Genomic DNA, 15,000 nt, shown 5'->3' on the forward strand with positions numbered 1-15,000 from the left:
GAAAATATAAAATAAGTAAAATGAAAAATGCGATCAGATAAAATGTACACAGTTTTTAAAGTTTCGCCGTTCAGTGTCTTGAAAACAGGATTCTATATCGACTTCACATCTCCACCTCCACCTCTTATGCTTGTGAGAGGCACACCTTGTTCCGCTTCCTGAAGAGTAGGATGTTGTACCGGTGGCACTCCAAACACGAACCTGTAGAAAGCCGACGTCAAGAGTCCTGAAGCAAGAGGACCAAGCCAGTACACCTACAACATAAAATAACTAATTAATAAAGACATACAACAATTATACAGGCTTAAATATATCTATAATAACTAGACAGTGTATGCGGAATGACTTAAGGAAAAGTGAAGTTGTTTCGTATCGGAGTATATGGCACGTGCCGCGCCGTCCGTCTTTTGTGTACCTGGCGAGTACAGCAGCGTACATAACGAAGGAACCCCGGTCTACATTGCAACATTGTGTTATCCTGCTCAAGTATTTAGTACGAGTTGAATAGTGTAGTGCTGATCCATTCATAATGTCGAAGTCAAAACGTTAAATTCGCTCAGAGATACGAAATGCAATTAAGAAGTATGAGAGTGACATTTTATGTATTAACGAAGACAATATCGTGTGTAATGTATGTATAATTGAAATAAAACCAGAACAACTCAGGCTACAGAGAAACATTGCAACAGTACATCGCACAGGAAATGCGTTGAAATGAAATCTGAGGAACCATCATCATCATCATCATCATCATCATCATCATCATCATCATAATCACCACCACCACTATCATCATTTAGTTGTGCGGGTCTAACGATACGTGCAACATGATGCTCAGTGCAAATATTCCTCTAAAGAAACTGAGTGATCCCCATTTTAGAGTTTTTCTTCAGAAATTCTCTCGATACAAAAACTGTTTAAGCAATAGACGATGACGATTCAGCTTCGACAACTTACGAGAATATGTCGTCGTTCAGGTACTGCAACGCTGGTATAGTCGGAGGCACCGATTTTGGCAGATGATCTCGATGACATTTCCAGTAGGCGAGCCAATATTGTTTGTGTAAGCTTGCTAGAATGAGATGCGATAACATTCTGAGTCGTTCATATTGTGACAATGACGTGAGATTCGAACTCACGACCAGCGTCCCGCGAGAGAGCATATCGCGCGGGCTTCACGGGGAAAGGGGAAAGGGGCCTACACGCGAGAGGAGGCTGCGCGCGCAGCTGCTACTTAACGCAGTGAATGTGGAACGACCTTCCTGACTATTCCAGAAGTGCGTCGAAGTGGAGATATCGAGATAATTCTCTACACACCTGTAGAAATTTCTCGCAACTATGATTTTGCTATAAAAGAAGAAGCGCCAGCGAACTCGAGCAGAGTTTTCAGTTATTCAGTCAGTGAGTAAGCCAGAGCAAGCAAGCCAGTCAAGCCAACCGGAGTTCGACTCGAGTGTGCGTCCGCATCTGCGTCAGCATCCGAAGGCCTGAGTTCGAGTGCAGTGGATCGCAGTTGGAGGGACTTGAGTTCGAGTGCAGTGGACCGCAGTTGGAGGGACCCGAGTTCGAGTACAGTGAACTGTCTCTGAAGGTCTGTGGTTCGAGATACAGTGAACTCGAGTGACTGAGATAGAAGAACTGTGAACTGAGAACTGGTAGTTCTGATTTGTAAATAGTGCTTTGTAAATATTAGCTAAGATTAACAGTTCATTGTTGTGCGTAATAGTCCAAGTAAATTGTCATTGTCGTCGGTGGAGTGCTATAACAAATACTGTGTTGAGTGAAGATCCAATTGTTGACGAGAGCGTTTAAGGTGAATTGTAGAAAGGAATTATTGTTGTGACGAATAAATTACATTGTTGTTACTAATAAAATTTACAATATTTTCATAACAGCAGCTCATATCAATTATCCTTATTATGAAACACACAACGGTACAGTCCTATTCAAAGAATACCTTTAATAAATGTAAATGACTTCCGTTCGCAATGATTTTACAATACATCTCCTACATTTTCTAAATTAAATTAATTCTAAATTAAAAGGAAAATCCTACCCTTACCAGATCAATATACAAGATTTGGCCAGTAATAATCTAGGGATCGTCTACTGGTGGTGCGACAATTCAAGTTAATAAAATTACGATTCTTCTTAATAATCAAAATATAATTTGGTTAATTGGGTAAAATTGCATGCTGCGAAAGTTAGATTTATACAAGAGTATAATAAATAGGATTGTAATGGATATTACAAGGGCAATAATTTCTTCACACGCACATTGTGACTAGAACAGAGAAGAAAGCATTTTAAAATATTCGAAATCGTACAAAATATCGGAGAAACCAATTTTCCCTGCACAAATTGCACCAATTGAAAAATATAATTACCATTCACAATAAATACTGTATTTTATGGATTCTAAAAAGTTGTTTAATAATCTAGAGGTATTTCGCGGAGTAGCTCACCGCGTTAGTGAAACAGAGCTACCCTCTAGCAGGAGGCCTTTGCCCTTCAAGGGACACATTAGGCTATTATTATTATTATTATTATTATTATTATTATTATTATTATTATTATTATTATTGGCTGATGACTACATTAAATTCCAGCACAACATTCATTCAGAATATGTAGAAATTACACTTTGGATTTTACTAAATGTATAGGCCTACTATCAAAAGGTGTTACATACCCCCTTAAATACTGTACATGTGTTACCTGTGCGATATCCGATGTTTAATTTTTTTTAATATAATTCATAGTACTGAAACTGCCATATTGAATTCGCACAAATTGTATTATTCGTAATTTTCGTCTCGAAAATCCCTAAGATATCTAATTTAATTTTTCACCCATTTTTGTCCCACTCCACCACTTTAGGGACCAAGTCGGACTAACTAATACCTTATTCGTATGCTGTGATCGCAAAGATCCCCAGATATCGACTTTCATCGAGATCGGATGACATGAGATTTCTCACTCCCTTCTGCCTTTTCATCAGTACCTTAGGATATGGTATTTAAACAATCTAAGAATGTTTAGCCAAAATTGTAGAGAGTAACCTTCATTTTAAATTTTACGTCTCTAGTTAAATATACTTCAGTGAATTTTTAAAATCGTTGACTTCTTTCTCTCTCCTCTCTGCTCGGAAAAAAAAAATGAAGTTATTTGAAGGGAGTAGCCTACATGAAATTGAATTTTTTTACTTTCCTTATACATTTTAGAAACAATTCTGAGAGATGAGATGAATAGTCTAACCCAATTTTATGAGTGAATCTTTGTTAAATAAAATAAATCGGTATAATTACAGTATTTTGATCATTACTGCCTCCCATTTTCCATCCCTTAATGTTCGTATTTCGTAAAACTCAGTCTTATCTATTGACTAAGGATTAACATATTTCCATATACATATATATTTCCATATATATAACAGATTATATTTCCATTTCGTATAATATTCTGGTCACGAGACATAATCATATACTTTGTCTTTTCGGGATTTACTTCCAAACCTATCGCTTTATTTGCTTCAAGTAAAATTTCCGTGTTTTCCCTAATCGTTTGTGGAGTTTTTCCTAACATATTCACGTCATCCGCATAGACAAAAAGCTGATGTAACCCGTTCAATTCCAAACCCTCTCTGTTATCCTGAACTTTCCTAATGGCATATTCTAGAGCGAAGTTAAAAAGTAAAGGTGATAGTGCATCTCCTTGCTTTAGCCCGCAGTGAATTGGAAAAGCATCAGACAGAAACTGGCCTATACGGACTCTGCTGTAAGTTTCATTGAGACACATTTTAATCGAACAAGTTTCTTGGGAATACCAAAGACACATATACACTACTGTAATATTTGTTTAGTTTTTGGAGGTGTCTGTCCAGAGTGCACAAATACTCGGGCGTGCATGTTTACTCTTATGTCCTACCCATTCCACTGCGACAGAGATAACAGCCGATCTTGCAGGGGTGAGAACTCGCTCTCCAGTTCACAGTAAGAAAATCCATCTGCCAAAATCCCTGGCGCGACCTATAATTGCATCAATGATGACGAGGACTGAACTTGCAAGGTATGTACTACACTACTACAGTACGTTATTTTTATTTTCCTTCTGACTGTACGGAGATACAGTAGCATGTTGACGTCGTCTGTTTACATTTAAAACCTGTTGAGCCAATGGTCTGAATGAAAAAATGTAACATATAGTAAATGTGCACCTACATTCAACGATAAGTCATCCTGCATCCACTGTCTAATAATAACACATAAGAATTCGTAACTAACTCTTGAACTTTATATTCTTGTCAAACTCACCCAGTGATTATCCCACATTCCGGTCCAAAGCGCTGGACCAAATGTTCTTGCAGGATTCATACTGGCTCCAGTGTAGGGACCCTGAAATAGTGTATCATTCTGAATTACAAAATGGGCCCTTATATTTCACATTAAATTAGTAGTCTGTGTTAATATAAAAAAAGAAGAGCGATACAAAGTTGAAATATACAGGGTGTAAACGATATAAACTGTCAAAAAATACTGTTGATAGAGCATAAATTAGCACTGAACAAAAAAGTCTAATAAAAATTTTCTGTAACTTTTATGGTTTTCCTAGAAAAAAAATGTCATCTATCAGTATAATGTTTTTGGAAATGATAGTAGACAGTCATTATTTACTTCGGTCCACCACGTACATTGCAATTGTAGTGATATGCTTGCTTACAAATCACTTCAGGGTACTCTGTTGTCTCTCTATTGTGGTGGTAGTAGCGTGTGTTGGACGGAAGGTTATTGGCAATGACGTTCACATTTACTCGAACAGTAAATATTAGACTACTATCAATGCTAAAAACATGATATTTTGGGAATTAAAAACAAAAAGAGAAGACATAGGCTAATAAAATTTCACTACAAATCATGTTTAGTAGACCGAGATGTACAGTCTGTATAATTTTGGCAGTTTATATCGTTTACACCCTATATATTGAACTTTTTAGAAAAGAACTAAGTCAAAATTTGCTACTTTTCAGGAGAGCAAAATAATTTATTTTCATGAATAAATACGAGTGTACCAGCACCGTACCTACTTCATACACCAACTTGATGTTAGAGATACAGGGAAAGGTTTGACTAAGTTCCTTTCTTTGCCTATCACTGCGTCTTGTAAGTATTAATCATTTCATCACTGAAAATAAAAATGGCAAATTTTGACCCCGTTTCTTTCTAAAAAGTGCGTATGTATATACCGCGCTGTCATTTAAAAACTACCTAGTCTAAATAATTATTTACTTCAATTAAATTTAGTTTAAACAAAAAAAAAAGTCAACTGTCAATTTATATATTGTTAACGTGCTTATTGCGAATAAAATAAGGCAAAAATCATTTTAAAATATTGAAAAGTGCACGAGCTGTGAACAAAATGGTTTTCCTTTGCGAAGATTGCACCCGCTATTTTAAAAGTACATATACCATTAACGATAAAAGAATTTTATACCAGTGTTTCATAATTACAGGTACAAACTGTAGGGTAACTAGAGGACAATGAAAGAAGGAAAAAAGTCCTAATGAACATAAATACGGAAAATAACAGTTTCCCGTAGTGAATTATTTATATAGTATAGTATAGTATAAAAATGAATAGCCTAATTTAATACTAGCAGATGTTAATTTACAAAATCTGTTGGAACTACAAAACGAGTTTATATATTAATACAGAATTAATAACAGATTTAAAATGTGTTGAATTCTAAATATCCCATACTGAAAGGGTTATTATACACCATCTTTCATAATTGTGTGAAAAATTTTAGAAATTATTTAGATAACGTGTTAATGCCGTGGCCACCCCGGTCCCCGGATTTAATCTCGCGACTTTATCTTGTTGGGGTTTGTGAAGAGTATAAACGTTAATAAAATCTATAAATTCCAACCGATTCTGCTAATTCTTTCAGAAAATGTTTAATACGCGTGTTTACACCGTTATCTATCATTAGTTTCGATTTTCGACCCAAAGAAAAAGATTGTAAAATTTTAGATTTTGCGGGATTTTAAGGCATATAAACACGAGTAAGAGTAAAAATTACAAATACCATCGGATTCTCCTAATTTAAAAAAAATATATATTAAATTCGTGTGTCTGCACACATATCTGCCAAAGTTTGACTGTCGCTTGCAGAAAAACATAAGTTTGTTTGTTGTGCCTCTGCTCTCCACTGATCTTCAATTATATCACCACTGCTGTGGCTTTAGTCGACTGTGTTATACTGAAACGCACGTGGAATTATTATGGGTTATCAGTTATCACATACATATCTGTCGTATCAGCGGGGAAAAAAAAAAAAAAAAAAAAAAAAAAAAAAAAAAAAAAAACAAAAAACAAATTTGATGAGTTTGCCTCTATTTCAGTATAATAAAATTTGGTATCCGTTACATGTTTATTTGTCGTGAATTTCTAAAATGTTTCACGGACTTATGAAAGACTGTGTATTTTCCTCCTTTACTTAAACTAACTCTTGTAAAATTAATTTTGTTTTCTGCGCATTTAATGAAATACATCGTTTGAATAAATTCCTCTTGTGTTATCCAGTATTTGTAAATTACTAAATTACAAACACTTCAGCAAAACATCACAAACAAGAAACTGATAATTCAGAACATACCGCTGCCATTGCAATAGCACCAATTGTGAGTCCGAATTTGATTGGAACGGAATCCGAATTGTGTGCGTTCCTCCTGTCGAAAACAGCGCACACCACAAGGATGAGTATGGAAGTGATTAGAAACTCTGTGAGCAAGGCCTGAAGGGGCGTCACTTCAGGATGCACCATGCTGGTACAGAACGCACAACACGACCCATTTGGACTGGATTCTTTGAGCACTCGTTCCGGAGTGATGGCCTGTCAAAAGTAACCAACAACAAAATCTTTCACAAAATCATATAAATCAATGTGCTTATATTTCTTTAGAAGGACCAGCCTCATGGTCTAGTGGTCAGAGCTTCTGGCTATAGTTCATGAGGTCCCGGGTTCGATTCCCGGTTACAGCACAGGAATTTTTCCTTAAAGGGCATGGTCTGGAATTTAGGTTAAGTTTAGATTTAAGACCTCTCCTGGCACCACATTATCATAATCATCCTATCACATCATCGGGGTAATGTAACTCCGCCTTCCAGGCGCCCCAACCACAGAAGTGGGTTACAATTAAGCCACGGCCAGGAAAGAAGACCAGAAATGTCGCAAGACAACCTGGTGGCATTGGATAAAAAAAATATATATATTTCTTTAGAAGGTACGTGGGCTAATTACTGTTTTAATATGAAACAAAAGAATAGTAATATACGTTACAAGAGGGGTATGTTGACGTTTTCATGTTCGAGGAAAAGATTGAAAAAGCGAAACATAGTTGAGCCCTTTTAATTTCCGAGAACATGAAAACAAACATACCGCTCGTGTATCGTACATTATTTTGTGCGAAGATCTTTTATTACATACCTGAAAGACAAATTTCTAATTAGTTGCAATGAAATCTCCATGTTGGTTTCTGTTTAATGACGGCAACTTCGGAAAACCAAAATATCTTTCTTCAACTTTGTTGCTATAAAATGTTTTCTGTGTTTACTATACTCCAGCAGGCCGTGATATACGTCTGTCTTTTTTTCCCCCAGTCCATAAATGCGAACTTAAAACAAACGGTAAGGTTATGTAATGATTTATTTTTCATTTTAATATTTTAACAATATTATTTATATAACATATTGCAGTAATAACATCGGCATCTGGAATCTTGTTGATTTTTTCACGGCTTCCTTAATGTTACTTGTATCAGGAATGCAATAAGTTTCGTGGAGTAGTAGACTTTACTTAATTTTTGCAAATATTTAAAAACAATAATTAACACTGCAATTTAGGTGAAATTGCAGTGGTAAGTCTCCAATTTATAATTATTACTATGTTAAACGTCTCTAAAAATAATATGTTAAAAGCCTAAAGCAGTAAAATGAATGTCGCGCTCAAGCGGTAAGAAGAGAAAAATTATGTGTGTTACGTTGGGAATACTGAATGTGGTATTTCACACTTACCGCGTATTGGTTCTGTGCGAAAAACAAGCAAATACGCACGATCTCGCACAAATACATTGTTATCGAATAATCTACTGTGTCCAGCTTAAAACACCAATAACATGGCTATAATTGAAAATGTATACGGCTAACAGGGTATAATAATTATAATTGAAAAAAAAATATTTGGACAAGAAATCGAGTTTCCGGAAACGCAAAAGCAGTAGACACACAAAACTGCCCAGAGCACGACGCGTAGTTTAGTTTACTGCTGTGTATGAAGTATAAGTACAAATAATTCTTAGCCAGTAATTCTGAAGTACTTAACTGTGATATTAATTTCCAAATCAATCCAATTCTCTGTAATTACATATTATTCACTAAAATTGAATGGGTTCTCGCAAAAATGGGCTAACCATCGTTTGGTAATAATGGTAACAATGTTTGAATTTATTAAATAAAGAGGGATTTATTTTATGCATTAATAATTAAAGAGTTCAGAGCCATAGTGGGCTAAGCACCATATATTAAAAACGAAGAAAAGAAGGGTTAAAATTAAGTGATTATCATAATTCAACGAAACATAAAGCAAGTAATATAAAGTATGAACATTAAAACTAAATAACATGTCAATCTTCATTAAACTATAGCAGGCCTATTCACTTAACTTTAAACCTTGCTTTCTCCGTTTTAAATAAATGGCGCTTGGCCCACTATGGCTCTGAACCCTTCAATTTTGTTAATAAATAATGAAGATATTATTTCCTTTACACTGATATTTTTATTTTTGCATCAATTCAAAAGTAAATTTTCTCCGTTTATACCGTTCTTGCGACCTATCACTCAATTTAAAAAATCTCATTAGTGCCATATTTTTCTTTTCTTAGTGGATTATTTTACGACGCTATATCAACATCTCAGGTTATTTAGCGTCTGAATGAAATTAAGGTGATAATGCCGGTGAAATTAGTCCGGGGTCCAGCACCGAAAGTTACCCAGAATTTGCTCATATTGGGTTGAGAAAAAACCTCGGAAAAAATCTCAACCAGGTAACTTGCCCCGACCGGGATTCGAATCCGGGCCACCTGGTTTCGCAGTTAGACGCGCTAAATGTTGCTCCACAGGTGTGGACTTAGTGTCATATTGATGTGTGAATCTTTTCGACGACTATTAATTACTTTGTTGTCTCGAGATTAGACCTCATGGAATGAGGAAGCGATTACACAGTATGTAACGTGAAGGCTCCGCCTTACTAAATTATTTAAATTCGGGTAGCATGAAGACAAATGAAAAATAAATAAAAATTTTATTTCAAATCCCAAACATTCTTACAATTCCAACCGTGCTCACAATGACAATCACGAACAGCATAAACGTTTTATGCACTTATAAGTATTCAATTAATTCCCTGTCATTTTTTCTCACGAAATATCACAATATTTGCACTATACCCCTTGTATCCTTTATGTTCGCAAGAAACGGGACCAGGCAGTCTATGAACTTCACTTACCATAAGTACACCGTATCCCAGCGTTGCCCCTATGACCTGGGAAATGGCGTAAATTCCAGCCAACGGGACGTTCAGATCACCAATTACGACGAGAGCGCACGTCACGGCTGGATTCAGATGAGCTTTACTGATGTGTCCAAATGTCTGCAAACAGATATTCATTATATTTTATATAGCCTATAACTGGTAATGTTTGTTAAAATTCTGAGTTACAGTATCAGACTTCAACTTTGAACAAGCATTTTTAAGGAAATTCTGCATTTCTGGTTCAAATAAAATCCGGTTTTCCTATGCCTGTATTTATGGTCGGGGTCTACTGCTTTCCCGAACTCTATTACGGAAAAACTGGCGTCTCGAGTATAGGCCGCGCCACCGTTTTTGGCACGTGAAATAAGTAATGGGAACCTTAAGTGCGAGTGTCTTACCTTTCTAGCAGTCTACGAGCGATAAAGCTGATAACTGTGATTGGCAGATTGTTGATGTGACGTGTATTTAGTAGGAGGTATCGTTCTTAGCTGCAGTGGCAACAGAAACTTACTGACTGGACACTGTATTCAAGGACACACCACAGGAAAGTTAAGTGCGAGTATCTTACTTTTGCCGCAGTATGGGCAGCAAGATTGACAGCTGTGGTTGGCAGATTGCTGACATGACATGTATACGAGTAGGAGGTGGTACCATTCTCAGCTACACTGTCAACAGATGCTCGCAGATTGTGCATTGTACCCAAGGACACGCGCCAGAAACGCTGGCGTCAGCAATATATAGTGGTCTTATGAAGACAGCGTTGCAACATATAAGAAAGCTCAACGGTATGGCAAAATAGTCGTTGAAGAGATAGTCTGTAGCTATTTCAGATCAGGATTTATATACGAAGTCTGAAATATGCACAATAAAACAATAAATATGCAAAAACATGCAAAATCCAATTTTTGTAGGGTTTATTATATTTCTACCGTACTCAGTCGGCTAAGACGCTTACCTGTCGACCCAGAGTTGCGTTTGGACGCGGGTGCGATTCCCTCTTATAATAATAATAATAATAATAATAATAATAATAATAATAATAATAATAATAATAATAATAATAATAATAGCCTAATAATGGTTTATTTTAACTCGCAGAGTTAAGGCCGTCCGGCCTTCTCTTCCACTCAACCAGTATGATACAAAATTATTACATTGCTATGAATAGAACAGCCCTTTTGGGCTGATTATCTGGTTTGAATTTTTCAGAGGTCTTCCTCAACCGTAGAGCAAATATCAGTTAACCTATGATGAAACCTCGGCCTCATTTCGTTATCACCAATCCCATCAACGCTAAATAAGCTCGTAGTTGATACAGCGTCGTTAAATAGCCAAGTGAAAAAACCATATTTGTAAAAAAATAAAATGTGAATGATATATTAAGTAGGTAGCCTACATTATTTTACAATAGGTACACTTTATTTCTTTGTTTACATCACTTTTTATGGTTGCAAAACACAATAAACAACTTTTCAAGGTTCTCTATTGTCGTACTTTGTTACCTTTTAATGCTGAAAACGATCGTTCCAACATCACATGAGATTACTGGGCAAAATTTTAGTGTACAAATTGTGAGTTTGCTAATTCCCATTTCAGTTTGGTTGATAGGCTTTTCCCTCTACTCGCACTCCCTACCATCAGTGAAGGAGAAGATGCTACTGTCCATCTTACTAACGTTCGACTAATTGACTTTCTACATAGTGACAAATTTTATTTCTGAAAGTGTTTACCAGTACTCTATATTTCGAAAGTCCGTACTAAGCGTTTATATTGAATTTTATTGCTGTTTATATTAACTGGCACAAAAAAGCTACTAACAACAGAGAATAAATGTTTTTTCCACCGCTAGTTGCTACTCTACAGCATACAGAATGGGACAATCTGCAATGTGTCGCACCCCCTGACTTCATAATACAAACTAACATTCCTAAATGTAATTATTATTTGAAAATATTGTAAGAATTACACAAAAATATACCCTAACATGTAATTGTCAAACATCTATGAAACTGCATTTTATATTCACTTATGTACTTTATTTAATTACTTTATTTGCTAGTGTGTACAGCTTGGGGGATGCAGGTATAAGAAGTAACAGCTACCAGACTGTCACTGACGGAGTCAGGGCAAGTAGAAGCGGAAAGAAATGCCTTCGCATCCCCTCAACTTGTATGAAATGTCGTTTAGATACAGGTTCAAGCACGCCACACATTCTTGGCGCAAGACCTGTTTCACTTTGAGCACAGTGCCGTAACCAGAGTTTTTTGATAGCATCATGTCTAGTTTTGTCTTGATAGTCTCACGAGTGGGCCCTTGTGTGTGGAAAATGTGTTCGTTAGGGATTCTACTACTTTCAATAACTTTCCAGTAGGCATTTCAAACGAATATGCACACAGACCGCATAAAAATACGACAAAATCACTCACTTGATCCTCGGACTGCTGGGGCGCCAACTGAGAATAAGTGAAACAGAGAAAATGTGAGTAGGGCTGTCAGAGTTTTTTGGTAGGTACGTTTGGTAATGCTTCTTGTTGTGCAGTCGTTCAATGGAACAAAAGCAGGGAGTGATTATTTTGGTTTTCCATAGCTACCCTTCATATGCGAGGAATTTCTAGCCATTAAGTAGCCCACAGTCACCCAAAAAATGTTCATTCAGTCATAGTGTTCTGCCCAAAGGAAAGTATTTCACTGCAAACCCAGCATTCTCCAGTCTTTTCTATTTTCTGCCTTCCTATTTGACTCCGCATATGATCTATATATCTTAAAGTCGTCTATCATCTGATATCTTATTCTGCCTCGAACTCTTCTCCCGTTTACCATTCCTTCCAGTGCATCCTTCAGTAGGCAGTTTCTTCTCAACCAGTGGCCCAGCAAATTCCTTTTCCTCTTTCTGATCAGTAAAGCCCGGATTTCTAAGCAAAATGGATAAGCAGAAAGGTTATACTTCGTAAGACACACCTAGATAAGCAGTTTTAACTATCTTAGTGCTTACAAACGCTTATTTCGCAGGTAAATATTTTTGCTTACTTATTTTACGATATTTAATTAAAACAGCATATTTTACCCAAAACTGTAATTTTAAAATGCTTATTTCACTCTAGCCGTCATTTATCATTGATTCCCTTTTTGTTTTCAATTGGCTAATAAACAATTAACTTCAGTCGAATGTGTAAGAAAGTAATGCTAGGGTATGACCCAGGATGTTGTGAAATAATACTGCATAGTTATAATGAGGATAGAACCTTGGGATTCCCCGTCAAAACACTAAAATTTCTAAAAAAAAAACTTTCGGCTGAAGAAACAGATATTGAAGAGGAATTCACCGAAGAACTGTGGTGCATTTCACATGCGCCTGTGACGTCATGCGATGTCGAAAGAACATTTTCACTTTACAAATCATTCTTCACTGACAGACGCAGGAGCTTCACACAGGAAAATCTCAGGATGACCTTCCTTGTATACTACAACAGCCTTCAATAAAGTAAGAGTTCTACGAAACAAATAATTCATCATATTTCCCTGTATTCGTTTTTGTTTATTTTGGTGCTTACTTTCACCATTTTCCGTGCTTATTTGATTGCTTATTTTACTGTTTGATTGTGCTTAGAAATCCGTGGTTTACTGATCAGTTTCAGCATGATTCTTTCTTCATCCATTCTTTCCAACACAGCTTCGTTTCTTACTCTGTCCACTTCACACTTTCCATTCTTCTCCATTTCCACATTTCAAATACTTCTATTCGCTTCGTCGTAATGTTCATGTTTGTCTTATACAGAGACATCATTTTATTTTTACTAACATTTTTAATATTAACCTGTCTATACCTTTAGAGAACCGGAAACACCGTTCGCTACTCTTTCCACGGCTGGAGTTCGATGATACTGGCGTAAAACACAAACACATCACTTTACTAGGTATAGGAGAGAAGAAAAGTAGTTCGTCCATTTACGTAAACTAGGAAATATCGCAATTTTGAGTTCGATAATTTTCATTAGGTTTTTATTTAATCAAAATACAGTACTGTATTAACAATAAGTGTTTTTACTCACGAACTGAGTTATCCATGCGAACGTATTCATTATGCAGTGTATATTATACTGTCTACAGCACATTAGCGTACAATATAGAGAATGAAGTTCAATTGAAAAATAATCATAATATGGATATTTAAACACATTTTTGAAAATGGTGGCCGTTCATTTCGATACAGGCTTCAGTTCTTTTGTGCATATTATCGCACTATAGACTATTGCATCTAATTCCATTTACCAGTTTCGTCCTTCGTACTAGTAACTCATGTTGAAATAATTCTGTACCTACTCTATAAAAGAGTACCTTACGTACTGTAAATTCAATATTCACTTCTGCCCGACCCGCACAGATAAAATTACTCGGACATGCTATCTACTGTCCGTCCAAGTGGTTATGCCGCAGGATCGTAGAAAGGTGGGAAATCACGTGACAGTTAATTACTTAACGAGGCCCTTTTATTTAAGTTATTTTAAACAGCTGTATAATATTACGTAAACGTCCAATTCCTAACAGAAATTAATGTTTTCAGAAAAGAGCTAAGACAGCCCAGCTTTTACAGAGGGGCGTGCAGAAGCAGGTGGGGGAAATCGGAATGCGACGTAGGCAAACGAACAGTACCTGTGCGAAAATATGGTTCAATATTGAAAGCTCTTTCGTCACTGGAAAACGCGAACATATTTCTGGAACGTACTATACTCACTAACTCAGTGCTGTTTACTATATGCAGCCTTGATTCTGTCTGGAGGACAGTTGGAGCTTCATTAGTAGAAGGGGTGGGAGTGAAGTACATTCAAAAACTCAGGTACAATAAAAATTGAAGTAAAAATAAAATGATGTCCCTGTACAATACTACACTCCACACAAAGTACTTCACTAGTCTCTTCCTTAGATCTTTCTCCAGAGGTCCGCAGAAACAAATAATCCAGAATCTATTTGTTTTAAAATACAGGGTGTTCTGAAAAAGGTCAAATATTTAGAGAGAAGATAGTATGCATCACAACAAGAAATAAAAGTCCTACAAACATGGCTCCTAAAATTAATATCTTCTGAGAAATGAGCAAATGTTTATCATCACTGTAGGAGCAGCATATCTTCCACTGTGAGCTCTTTGGAAATAAACAAATCAGGTACCAACCGTAGGCCAGAAGCTTGAAAAGCCACAGGGGCCCGGAACCCCAGGCATCGGAAACCCATAATACTATCTCCAAGACTTCATCCTAGCCTGTTTTTACTATTGCAGATGACAGACGAAATGAGAGGGAATGATACAGAGAAGGAAGTACCACCACAGTCTAGTATATACAGTCACGAAGCTCAATATGTAATAAATATGCATCCATAGATAGTTGCTAACCACTAGGATCGCTACTATCGCCTCA

The 15,000-nt window shown here is 36.4% G+C and overlaps 1 protein-coding gene across 4 annotated transcripts in view; it reads right to left on the reverse strand.

Moving 5' to 3' along the window:
- The window catches only part of LOC138697697 (aquaporin AQPAe.a-like), a 178,792-nt gene that overhangs the window by 138 nt on the left and 163,654 nt on the right, over positions 1-15,000 (reverse strand). For all 4 annotated transcript variants that reach the window (XM_069823167.1, XM_069823166.1, XM_069823169.1 and 1 more), the window contains exons 3-6: positions 9,563-9,706; positions 6,656-6,892; positions 4,314-4,394; positions 1-254 (exon numbers count right to left, since the gene is read on the reverse strand). The exon at positions 1-254 is cut by the window's left edge and continues 138 nt beyond it. In XM_069823167.1, coding sequence (XP_069679268.1) covers positions 93-254; positions 4,314-4,394; positions 6,656-6,892; positions 9,563-9,706 — 624 coding nt within the window. In that variant the 3' untranslated portion in view covers positions 1-92. The remainder of the gene's footprint in view (positions 255-4,313; positions 4,395-6,655; positions 6,893-9,562; positions 9,707-15,000) is intronic.

Source organism: Periplaneta americana, chromosome 4, assembly GCF_040183065.1.
Source record: "Periplaneta americana isolate PAMFEO1 chromosome 4, P.americana_PAMFEO1_priV1, whole genome shotgun sequence".
NCBI classification, from domain to species: Eukaryota; Metazoa; Arthropoda; class Insecta; order Blattodea; family Blattidae; genus Periplaneta; species Periplaneta americana.